Genomic DNA, 12,669 nt, shown 5'->3' with positions numbered 1-12,669 from the left:
CCCCGGCTCAGCTGGTCCTGGAGGTGGGGACTCCTGCGCAGGCTGGGATTCCTCAGGTTCAGCCTCTGAATCCGATTCCCAGGCCATCACAGACAGCTTCTGTGCTACCAAATATAACAGGTCTTTCCAAGAATGTCAGGACAAAAGGAATGAGGAGGTGGAAGGGGAGCCAAAACAGTTTTATTAACAAATAAGCAGCAGGCATGCAAAGCATAAAATAAAACATACCCGACCTGGGCTACCCAATCTCCCCTTCAGCTGCCCGGAGCCCCAGGTAGAGCAGCAGGAGAAAGACCCCGACCACCAGTCTCCCAGCATCAGGTCCTTTGATCTGGGTAGAAGCTCTCTGGGCCCCTCCCACCTATGGCTTTTATAGCCTGCCTTGATGTAATAAAGTGCACCTGGCATTACTCATGATTAGCCCAGGACCCTGAGATGGAATTAATACAGAGCGGCTGAGAGTCTCCCACTACCTGCAGCCGGGCATCCAGCCAGCACCTGCAACACAGAAGAGCCCAAGAAACTCCCGACAGGTGTGTGAAACACAAGAATCCAGCAGACCTCAAACTGCGGATGTTAAAGGGAAAGGGACATGCCACCTAACTCCTCGAAATACAATTGCCTTAGCATTTCCACTATAGCTTCCTATGTCTCTCTCTCCTCCTCCAACCCAGTCTCAAGCCAGAATTATTATCAGAGTTCAGGGACACATTCCAGCCAGGCAAAAACACTCAATTCTATCTTATAATCAATTTCATTTGGATGTCTATTTGGACACCCACCTGGCACCCAGTTAGTTTTGCCACAGCCTGATGATGACTTGGTAACAGAGAGGTGGGCTCTTTCATTGGTGGCACCATTGCTGTGGAATGCCCTCCCAGCTGAAATGCAAAAAGCCTCATCAGTATTGGCATTCCACCGGCCCTTAAAGACACACCTGCTTATTTCCTTCTCTCCTGACTTGAATCTTTAGCTGTGATTCATGCATTGCAGGGAGTTGAACTCGATTTCGGTCCCTCACAGCTCAACCGTTCCACTATTCTGTCTCCCGCTTTGTTTGTTAACTGTTATACTGTTTTAATGGAAATGTTTTAATTGTGGAAGTTGTAAAGTAGTTTATTTTACGAGATATTTTATTTACGGGTAGCTGTATTTTCAGAACTGATTTTATCCTTGTTAGTTGGCTTTTATTTGTTTGTGAACTGCTGTGATATTTCTTCTTGACATGAAAGGCAGCAAATAAATTCTAACAGTAGTAATAGTAGTAGTAATAATAATAATAATAGTTTAAATTTGGATTGTTGGATTAGTCTTACTGTTAATGCAAGTTGATGTTAAGGCAAATATAACTGACCAGTTATGCAAGTGCAATTTGTAATTTTATAAGCTGTGTGACTTGGTTGCTCAGTCTTTTTACATGATCTTTTAGGTGCTGTGGTCTTTTAGGTCTTGTGACTTTGTTGTTATTTTTATTGATTACAGTCTAGTAATGATTTGTTGTAATCGCCGAGGGTGAATTTCTGTTTCTTATTTGCTGGTATTTTGAGAGTCAATGTTCTTGTGCAATATTATATTCGAAATGAATTGTTGAATGTTACTTTATTTGATGTGAGTTTATTTTAAAGCCATGTGACTTATTTGCTTTGGATTGGATTGTTATCAGATGTGTGACCTTTGTTTGTATATTTTGCGGCTTCAACGGCTCGTACGCTGCCTTGTGTACAGCAACATGGAAAGGCAGCGTGCGAATTAAATGTGAAATGAAAATGAAATGCTGGTCTATTTATTTTCTTTCTGCAATATGTATACATGAGTTCATAATGGCCTGGCTTGATGGCACTGTGTTTAGTAAGTGGTGCTGACTGGGGAGGGGAGGGGGGTTGAGAAGCAGCTCTCGCCAATGATTGGCTAATGTCGGGGGAGAGCGAGAGAGTCAATGAAACTGCCTGCAAACCCTGAAGCACCGCACAGCGATCGGAGCCGGCTAAGAGCGAGGAAGCATCTGATGTAGACTAAAGCCAGGGAGATGCAGCACCCTCCCGTTAAACTCAGGATCTGTCCTTCTGCGCTCACCGCTGTGCATCGCTGGGATCCTTGAACAAAGCAAAGAATCTGGTCTGCTGATGTTTCTGGGGGATTTGGGAAAGAAAGAAAAAACTTTGGCAGAGAAAAATTCTGCCTTCCAGAACTGCAGGAGAGAGAGAGAGGAGAAGGAATGATTCAAAGTCCAAAGATTGATTCTTGAAAAGGTGACTGCTAGATTGCTCCTTCTGAAGAGGCTGTGTGGAAGGTGATTTGAGCATCATGGGTTGTCCCAGAACAGGGCAGGGACTCCTGTAGAACGAGACGTCCCAGCGGAAAGCATGCCTGCAACAACCCACGTTCAAGTGTGTGGCTTCTCCTTCTCTTCCCAAACTTCCAGCTAGAGCATCTCTGCTTGAACAGAAGATCTGGACAAAGCCCAGGGCGAAGATCAACTTCTGTGGGAAGGAGGCTGGGGGACAACCAGACATTGGAAACGCCCACCAGGACTCTTGGTAGGTCTTCTCCACCCCATTCCATTTAATGCTTGGTGTTGGCCAATTGTGTAGAAGTGCAGCACTGCTGGATCAAAGCCCATCAAATCCAGCAGAAGTCAGCCAGATCCTGCAAAGAAGCCTACACAGATTCTTTTGAGAAGCCTACATTAGCAACAACTTTCTCTGTTCTGAAGGCGTTCTGGGGCAGACAAGAGCAGGGGGATTTTTTGAAAAGAGAGATTTTTCGGTGGCTGGAAGTCCTGTTTGATCCCTTCAATAATGTCTGATCAGGAGATGGATGACTATGACATGGACAGCCTGTCTGACACATCGCGGATGATCAAGGGACTTCCGCCTTACAACATGGATGATCAGCTGCTGCCCATGGAGCGCCGTAGCACCTGCGGCTGCTGGGCCTGGACATGCCTGGTGGCAGCAATGAACTCTTTGGCCTTCCTCTTGAACTTCCTCTTGATGGCCGCCATCTTTGCCATTGTGCTCCTGCCCACCATTGTGGTGGTCTACTTTGGGTTCCAGTGCCATTCCCGGGTAAGTGGCATGTGGCTTGCAGATGCTTCTGGTTAGGAAGCCCAATCCCTCACCTTGCATCAGAGGGTTAGGCAACGTGGTGCTCCCCTGCCCCATATAGCTGGACTAGGGATGCATGTGGCACTGTGGTCTAAACCACTGAGCCTTTTGGGTCTGCCAATTAGAAGGTCAGCGGTTCAAATCCTTGCAATGGGGTGAGCTCCCGTTGTTCTGTCCCAGTTCCTGCCAACCTAGCAGTCCGAAAGCATGCCAGTGCAAGTAGATAAATAGGTACTGCTGTGGCAGGAAGGTAAGTGGCATTTGCACACGCTCTGGTTTCCATCACAGTGTTCTGTTGCACCAGAAGCGGTTTAGTCATGCTGGCCACATAACCTGGAAAGCTGTCTGTGGACAAACACCGGCTCTCTCGGCCTGAAAGCAAGATGAGCACTGCAACCCCATAGTTGCCTTTGACTGGACTTAACCGTCCAGGGGTCCTTTACCTTTACCTTTATAGGTGGACTACAACTCCCATCATCCCATACCATGGGCTCTGCCATTTGGGGCTGATGGGAGTTGTAATCTGAGAGGCACAGATTTCCCACCCCTGGCCAACTGTTCTTAGAATGGCTGATAAGATCATAGAGTTTTCAAAGCATTTTTTTCCTAGGGGGGCATTTTCCTGCATTAACTTTACCCACACATTTATAAAAGGATGGATGAGGCGGGCAGGACATGATTTCTAAATGCTGAAACATGTCCCCTATGCACACTCCCAGATGCCCCATAGTCTGTGTTACTCTTTCACATGTTCCCAGGACGAGTCTTTGCATTCAAAGAAAGAGGCTTCAGAGATAGTGGGAGGCCACATACCTTACTCCCCAAAGTGGCAGCAACTTGGCCCCACCAGAGGTTTGTGGCCTACAAATCCCATCACCCTCAACTCACTGGCTATAGTGGTTAGAACTGATGGAAGCTGTAGTCCATTAACATAATAGTGGGGGAAAGGACCACCTCTTTCCGTATGAACCTACCTGGACCCTGAGATCATCTTCTGAGGTCCTTCTTCATGTGCCTCCTCCTTGAGAGGTCCAGAGGGTGGCAACACGAGAACGGAGCCTTTTCTGCAGTGGCTCCCCATCTGTGGAATGCTCTCCCCAGGGAAGTTCGCCTGGTGCCTTCATTATACACCTTTAGGCACTAGGCAAAAATGTTCCTCTTTGACCAGGCCTTTGGTTGATCCGATTTACATCCTATGCCCTTTTAAAATGTGGTTTTTTTTGGGGGGGGTATTGAGTTGCTGTTTTTATTTTTATTAGGTATTTTGTGGTTTTATATCTTGAATTTATTCTGTGAACTGCACTGAGACCCCTGGGGTATAGGGCAGTATATAAATTCAAATAATAATAATAATAATGGTTTTCTTTTCCTTGTATTGGGAGGTTATGGCGGGTCTTGTATAAAAAAACTAATATCTTCTGTAAAACTTTTTTGTGTGCTTTCAGTTTAGCATGACGCTGTTTTAGTTTAGGAAGAACATGTTGGGTAATGGGAGACATCATAGAGACATATCGATCATGGAGAAGGCAGCATTGATGGAATTGGCCTCCTCCCTTGCCTAAAACATGCTTGGAGGCAGTGCTTCTTAAAACAGGAATGGGGAACTTTAGGCCTGGGGGTCCAGTGTGGCCCTCCAGGCCCCTCCAGCTGGCCCCTGGAACGCTCCCCAAGCCTCATACCCCAGCAGCCCTGCCAGGCTGGACTCTGATAAAGTCTCCTGTTTGCCTGGATGGAGGCTAGAGAGGGGTGTGTTAGTGCGTGCTGAAATGGCAAAGATAAAAGTTATATTTGTGCCTCTGCCCACTTTTGCTCCTGACCCTGTCATGCAGCCCTTGGAAATCTTCTAGAAGGGAATGCAGCCATCCAACCTCTGCTTTAAAACGTCCCTTCAAAGAAGGAGAGTCCCTCACCTTCCAAGCTATCCCGTTCCACTGGGATGGGATAGCTCGGAAGACAGCTCTTGCTTTCAGAAAGTTCCTCCTAATATTTAGATGGAATCTCCTTTCCTGTTACTTGAAATCCATTGGTTTGGTTCCTACCAGTGGCGTAGCGTGGGTTGTCAGCACCCGGGGCAAGGCAAGTAATTTGTGCCCCCTAACCTGTGGATTTTAGCAGGGGCAGAGAGCTGCGAGTGCGAGCGCGAGCGCGCCCCCCAGATGTTGCGCCCGGTGTGGCCGCCCCCCCTGCACCCCCCACGCTATGCCACTGGTTCCTACCCTCTGGAGCAGTAGAAAACAAGCTTGCTCCACACGGCAGCCCATTAGATACTTGAAAATGGCTTTCATATCACCTCTCAGTCTTTTCTCCAGGCTAAACATAACCAACTCCTTCAACCCTTCCTCATATGGCTTGGTTTCCAGTGTGTCAAATTTCATTGTGTTAACATTTAATTATATGTGTCATTTTGTATGTTTATGCTGTAAACCACCCTGTGATTTTTGGATGAAGGGCCGTATATGAATTTAATAAATAATGATAATAATAAATAATATAGAAAACATTGGCTGGGGCCGATTGTGGGCTGGCAGGGCAGAGTGCAGGGAGCCCAAACAGTGGGTGGAGCCAGAGCCAATGATTGGCTGAGTCAGAGCCACTAATATGCAGAGGCAACTCATTCTAGTTCTTCATCTGCTCAAGGCAACATTGAAACTAAGGAGGTCAAACACCACCCTCTTGGACTGGATGCTAGTGAGAAGGCGAGCAAATGGGGGCTAGCTGAGGATAGACTGAGGTTGGCGGATCAGTTAATCACACTAAGGGGCCAGTCTCCATTGGAAAACAATGGGCTTATGAAGCAGCTTTCATGGTCAGAGCGCTGGAAAAAAGCCAAGACCACTCCAAATTTTCAGCACCAGCTAGCAATGGACAGCGCCAATTTGCCAGTACTTTTCTCAGGATGTGGCTTTGACATTTCTCACTCTGTGGCTTCAGACTCTTCTGTTCTAGCAGTTCATTCGGTTACAGAAACCTGGCTGGACCAAAGCTCTGGCTTAGATGGGGTGTGAGAAGCTGAAACTTGGCCAAGAAGAAGGGTGTGTGTGGTTCTCATTTTAAAGCCACTAAATGCAGGTGGGCTTTCACGGGGACTTTTTGCTTTATTAATTGCAAACTGATGCAAAAATCTGACGAACTAATTTAAGGCTGGGAAAATGAGAAACGGAAATGGATAGATTGGTCCGTCCTTATGCTGATTATGGTGATTAATGCCACTGAAATCATCAGGGCTCAGGAAAGCATTAGTAAACACCAAATCAGTGCCGTCCTATGCATGTTGATTTGGAAGTAAATCCTCACTGGGCTGTATCAAACGAAGAGTAGAGTCACGAAAATGGACATAAAAAGAGCCTGTTGGATCAGGTCAATGGCCCATCTAATTCAGCATCCTGTTCTCACAGTAGCCAAACAGATGTCCTGATGAGAAACCCTCCAGCAGGACCCAAACACAAGGGTCCTCTCCACTCCTGAGGTTTCCAGCATCTAGTATTCAGAAGCCTCCAACTGAGCAGACAGAGAATAGACATAATGGCCAGTAGCCACTGATAACAGCTTTAAAGTTGCCCGGTCCTCCTTTAAAGCCATCCAGGTTGGTGGCCCTTCACTGCTTCCTGGGGGAAGTGAATTCCATAGCTCAACCACTCGCTACGTGACAAAGTCCTTTCTTCCGTTTGCCCTGAAATCTAATGTTCTAGGAGTTCTAGGGCGTCTATGAGTTCTAGGGATAAAAGCTTTCCTCGATCTATGTTCTCCATCCCATGCATAATCTTAGAAACGTCGATCATGTCATGGTCTAGGATGCATGTGTTGGGGCACGGCATTTATCCTTGAATACTCTCCAGAATCCTTTAACATGAGAAGAGCAATAATAATAATAATAATAATAATAATAATAATAATAATAAGTTATACCCTGCCCATCTGGCTGGTTTTCCCCAGATACTCTGGGTGGCTCCCAACAGAATATTAAAAACATGATAAAACATCAAACATTAAAAACTTCACTAAACAGGGCTGCCTTCAGATGTCTTCTAAAAGTCAGAAAGTTGTTTATTTCCTTGACTTCTGAAGGGAGGGCGTTCCACAGGGCGGGAGCCACTACCGAGAAGGCCCTCTGCTGGATTCCCTGTAACTTGGCTTCTCACAGTGAGGGAACCACCAGAAGGCCCTCGGAGCTGGACCTCAGAACGATGGGGGTGGAGATGCTCCTTCAAGCGTAGATCAGGCCAAAGGCCCACTGAGTTCAGCACACTCTTCTTGCAGTGGCCAAGCGGATGCCTCTGGGAAGCCCATAAGCAGGCCCTGAGCACAACGGCAACCCTCCCCTTCTGCAGTTTCCAGCAACGGGAATTCAGAAGCGTTACTGCCTCCAACCATGAAGCAAGAGCATAGCCATCAACTCCCAACATCATGCTTGCTGGGTCAGATAAGAGTTGTAGTTCAACAATATCCCGAGGGCCAAAATGTCCCTACTCCTCCTGCAGATTTAAGAAAAGCAAGCATGAAAGTCAGAGCCAGGAAATGTGGGGAGGAAAGCAAATTATTATGCATTCTTTAAAAAAAAAAAAAGCCCACGAAAATAGCTTTGCAGTAATTACCAAACCTCTGTGACAATCTGGATAAATACAGTAACGTCTCGGCTGACAGAGGATCCTTCCCAGCGCTGATTACTCACCGCAGTTTTTTATTTTATTGTCACAATATTTCTCTCCATTTCCTCGCCACCCTCGATTCCCTCCCCGCTTTTGCCAGCAGCCCTCCTGCTCTCCTGCTTTTGTCTGCGCTTGCCTTCACGCAGGCTGAAATCTCTTTAATTTCATTTTAATTAAGGCTGCTCCCTGCTAGATGCGGCCTCTGCAATTCGTCTATTCAATTAAACAGAGAAAGGAAGAGTGTGTGTGGTTTTTTGGGGGGGTATCCGGCCACTGGCAGCAACCGAAGAAACAGAATCCACCCTACAGCCGCGGATCCCAGAGCGCTGCGCGGGCTTCCTTCCCAGCCTCCTCTGGACAACCTGCAATTTATTCAAATTGACAAACTAATTTCGTTCTCATTAGGTATTCCGCACATGGGCTGTGCATGGATGCACTGCTCTCTGATTCTTCCGTTAAGGGGAGAGCTGAGAATATTTGGCTTCGTTTCTCCCTTCATCATTCTGCCTTGGGGCTGCTGAGGAGCTTGCGCTTGCCGTCTCAAGTTTTGATAGTTCTCAGATTCCCCACCCCTTGTACAACAGTTGCGGGGGGAACATCAGGCTCCTCTACAAATGTGGCTCTGCAATTTCTCTCTCTCTCTCTCTGGCCCCTGGGATTCTCCCCCAGGCCCCTCCCTTCTCTCTAGGCCTTCCCTCACTGTGAGATGGGAGGTTACAGGGATCCAGGCAGAGGACCTTCTCGGCACTGGCCCCCAAGCTTTGGAACACCCTTCCATCCGATGTCAAAGCAATAAATGTTATAAGACCTTCCGTAGACATCTGAAGGCAGCTCAGTATCGGGAAGCTTTTAATGTGTGATGCCCTGTTGTGTTTGTGTATATTCTGTTGGAAGCCACCCAGGGTGGCTGGCGCAAACCAGTGTCAGGGACCGTGCTGAGGAGGGCTACACTGAGGAGGAATGGGGGGTGACTCCCCCTCCCCCTGCTCCTGATCAGGATCCTGAATCTTCCCAGGAGCAGGAGGACAGTATAGATTTGGAACAGCGGTTTGCAGAGGGACATAGTTCAGAAGGCAGAAGCTGGGAAGTACTGGACGGGGAACAGCTAGGAGGAGGAGAACTGGGAGAGAGAGGGTTAACAGATTCACTGTCTCTGGAAAGTATTCATCTGCTCAGCCCAAGGTCAAGAAGGGCAGATAAGGTGGCAGCCTAGAAAGCACAGTGGTTGCGAGATCAGGTTACGAGACGCGGTAGTGATGTGGGTGACTAGGGAGGAAGTGGGTGCAACCCTTAATTGGGAGCACCTTCATTCCGAGGAATGGATTCTTTGTTCTCTCACTTTGATCACTAAAGTTTCTAACTGGTAAGAAGACTCCTTCCTCTTTGTTCTGCTTATCTACTGCCAAAGGGGGCAGGGAGAGAGCTGATTCCCTGAAGCCTGACTCCCAGTCAGATGGACTGGGTACAAAAAACTAATAATATTAGCCACACCCTTCACTGGCTCTGGGAGGTCTCTGTTCCAGCTTTCCCCTCCTTCAGGTGCCCTTTGCAGCGTGACTGTGCTGGCAAAACTGGGGTCCTCTTCCAGCCTCTCACCCACCCACAAATCCTCGAGCCTCTGGAGCTGCCCTCAGCTCTTCAATGATTAGAGGCTTCCTTTCTCCTTTTATCTTTTCGGTTACTCTTGAACTGATTTAAGAGCGTCTGCGCTGAAGCAGCTTTGAGGCACTAACTTCCCGTAAATAAAGTGCCAGAACGAAGGCGTTCAAACGGCCTCGGTGTGCGGTTTTGTTTCGTGAACAAACCCTGGGATCAAGGGGGGGGGGGTATAAGGCAAAGCCATTTGTGTGGCTCCGTACAGCTCGAAAAGCAGGCCCTCCTACAATTTGTTGATCGGGAGATTAATTGCGCATTGATTGCTGCTGCTGATCCAGCCCTCGCCTGGGAGACGGTTGTGGTTGTTTGCTTGAGATGGCTTTGCCATCACTGAGGAGGCAGCTTGCTCAATTGGGCATCCAAGAGAGTCGCTGGCTAATAAAATGAACAAATGAGATGGGTTTTGCGGCAATCAGTCCCTGCGGAGAAGGGGCTGCATGCGTTGCTTGTTTTCCACGCCAGTGGAAATTTCCTTATGATAACCAAACCAGCCATTTCTGATTATACACGGGGTTTACAAAGGGAGATCTCTGTTTCCCTGATTCAGTTCCATTGGAACATGAGAATCTGCCTTATTCTGAGTTGGTCTATCTAGCTCAGTATTGGCATCTTCAAATATGGGACACTCCCAGCCATACCTGGAGAGGCCGGGGATCAAACCTGCAACCTTCTACATGCAAAGCAAAAGCTCTGTCACTGAGCTATGGCCCTTCCCTGAAGATATACAAACACAGGAAGCTGTTGTATACTGCAGTATCTCAGACCCTCCGTCTTACTATTTTCCAGGGACAGTCCTGGATTTACAGAAGCCATCCCAGTTTCTGATTTGATCCCGGAATGTCCCACTTTTCCTTAGGACGTCCCATCGAGCCAAGGAGATAAGTATAGCTGTCAATGTTTCCCCCTTTTAAAGGGAAATTCCCTTATTCCGAATAGGATTCCTCGCAAGAAAAGGGAAAAGTTGACAGCTATGGAGATAAGTAACTATACAACCTTTGGGAGACATCTGAAGGCAGCCCTGAATAGTTTCATTAGGTTTTTATAGATGTTGGAAGCCACCCAGAATGGCTGTGGCAATCTAGTCATATGGGCAGGGAATAATAATAATAATAATAAGAAGAAGACATCCTTATTTTCTTTGGGACGTGGGTGGCGCTGTGGGTTAAACCACAGAGCCTAGGACTTGCCAATCAGAAGATCGGCGGTTCGAATCCCCGCAACAGGGTGAGCTCCCATTGCTCGGTTCCTGCTTCTGCCCACCTAGCAGTTCAAAAGCACGTCAAAGTGCAAGTAGATAAATAGGTACTGCTCCAGCGGGAAGGTAAACGGCGTTTCTGTGCGCTGCTCTGGTTCGCCAGAAGCGGCTTAGTCATGCTGGCCACATCACCTGGAAGCTGTATGCTGGCTCCCTTAGCCAATAAAGCGAGATGAGCACCACAACCCCAGAGTCGGCCACGACTGGACCTAATGGTCAGGGGTCCCTTTACCTTTACTATTTTCATTGGAGAAATGTTGGAGGGTATGGTATCTAGCTCAGTAGCATCCATGCTGACTGGTATGCCCAGGATTCCAAGCAGGGAACATTCCCATGCCTGTCTGGAGTTCCTGGGATGGAACTGGTCCTGCCACATGGGAAGCAAATACTTTACCACTGAGCTGTACGATGTGGAAGAGTCCTGATTGCCAAACAGAGATGCTTGGGGGCCATATTGGTTCCCTCCCTGTGTCTCTGTGTGTGTCTGTGCTGGATTTACATATAATCTAAACAAGCTATAGCTTAGGGCCCCACTCACTTGGGGCCCCACCAAAAAATTAAAGGAAAAAAACAAACTGGATGTACATTTCCAAAATATAAGATAAAAAAACAAATAAAATAAAACCTACATACAGCAACAGTGGCAAATGGCTTTAGATACCTATTAGGTCCGTATAGCATATAGTCAACACAAAAAAGTGACAATTTGTTGTTGACAAAGGACAGCTGGACATATAAAGGTCCCCATTACCTTCAGTAGCTTAGGGCCTCATCAAACCTAAATCCGGCCCTGGTGTGTGTGTGTGTGTGTGTGTGTGTGTGTAGATAACTAGATAGAGAGAGAGAGAGAGACAGATAGAGAAAGAGATAGATAGAAAGCACCTGTCTCCCAATGTGGGCTTTAAGGCAGCTTACAACATTGAAAAACAACAATACAAAGTAATAGGAGCAAACTAGTGAGAAAGAATGAATAAAAGACATAGAACACATTTAGAACCAGCAATTAAAATCTAGTTTGTCCTGGCAGCAGCCCATCATCAGTGCTTTGCTTTTTTAAGAAGAAAAAGGTGCCAGTACTGAGTACCCATAAGTACCCACACATCTTACTGGTTTGCCCCAGCCACTCTGGGCAGCATCCAACATAGATAAGAACGTAAATCCCTATCCAGGATTGCCTTCAGAAGGCTCGGGGATCGGATAGCTCCATACCCTCCAACATTTCTCCAATGAAAATAGAGACGTCCTAAGGAAAAGCGGGACATTCCGGCATCAGATCAGAAACTGGGACGTCATCTCTGAATCAGGGACATCCCTGGAAAATAGGGACATTTGGAGGGTCTGCTATCTATCTAGCTTTCCACCTACCTACCTACCTACCTACCAAATCTATTTATGCAGGGGTCAGCAAACTTTTTCAGCAAGGGGCCGGTCCACTGTCCTTCAGACCTTGTGGGGGGCCGGACTATATTTTGAAGGGAAAAAATGAACAAATTCCTATGCCCCACAAATAACCCAGAGATACATTTTAAATAAAAGGGCACATTCTGCTCAGGTAAAACCACACTGATTCCTGGACTGTCCGCGGGCTGGATTGAGAAGGTGGTTGGGCCGGATCCGGCCCTGGGCCTTAGTTTGCCTACCCACGTTTTATGTCTCGAGAGAGAAAGAGAGATTTGTTGATGATGGCAAGTTTAATTTCCCTTTCCCCTTCCCTGCAGAACTTTCATACTTTTGCCTTTGGCTGAACAGGTTTGTCAGCTGCTTTAAGAACCTGCTGCGCCTCTTTGACCTGCAGGAAAAGTGGGTGGAAAGAACAACGGGATGCCATACCTCCCTCCAAACACAATTAACTCTTCTAAACACAGCTCCATCTCTCTTCCCTCAAAAGAGTAAGGGAATAGCTCGATGCTGTTTCAATCTGTACAGTCTCTGTGTCCCTCACTCCCCCCCCTTTTATTTTATTTTTTTAGCTTCCTCCTTCCGGATATTTGTTAGCGCTGACATT

The 12,669-nt window shown here is 47.2% G+C and overlaps 1 protein-coding gene across 3 annotated transcripts in view; it reads left to right on the top strand.

The window, feature by feature from the left end:
* The first annotated feature begins 1,960 nt into the window (after positions 1-1,960).
* The window catches only part of TMEM278 (transmembrane protein 278), a 109,371-nt gene continuing 98,662 nt past the window's right edge, over positions 1,961-12,669 (top strand). For all 3 annotated transcript variants that reach the window (XR_014221513.1, XM_082230676.1, XM_082230675.1), the window contains exon 1: positions 1,961-3,068. Coding sequence is in view for 2 of the 3 variants with exons in the window: in XM_082230676.1 (XP_082086802.1) it covers positions 2,799-3,068 (270 nt within the window). In the remaining variant the exon portion in view is untranslated. The remainder of the gene's footprint in view (positions 3,069-12,669) is intronic.

Source organism: Podarcis vaucheri (genome assembly GCF_965113315.1).
Source record: "Podarcis vaucheri genome assembly, chromosome: 7".
NCBI lineage: Eukaryota > Metazoa > Chordata > Lepidosauria > Squamata > Lacertidae > Podarcis > Podarcis vaucheri.
This window is presented reverse-complemented; position numbering and strand designations above follow the sequence as displayed.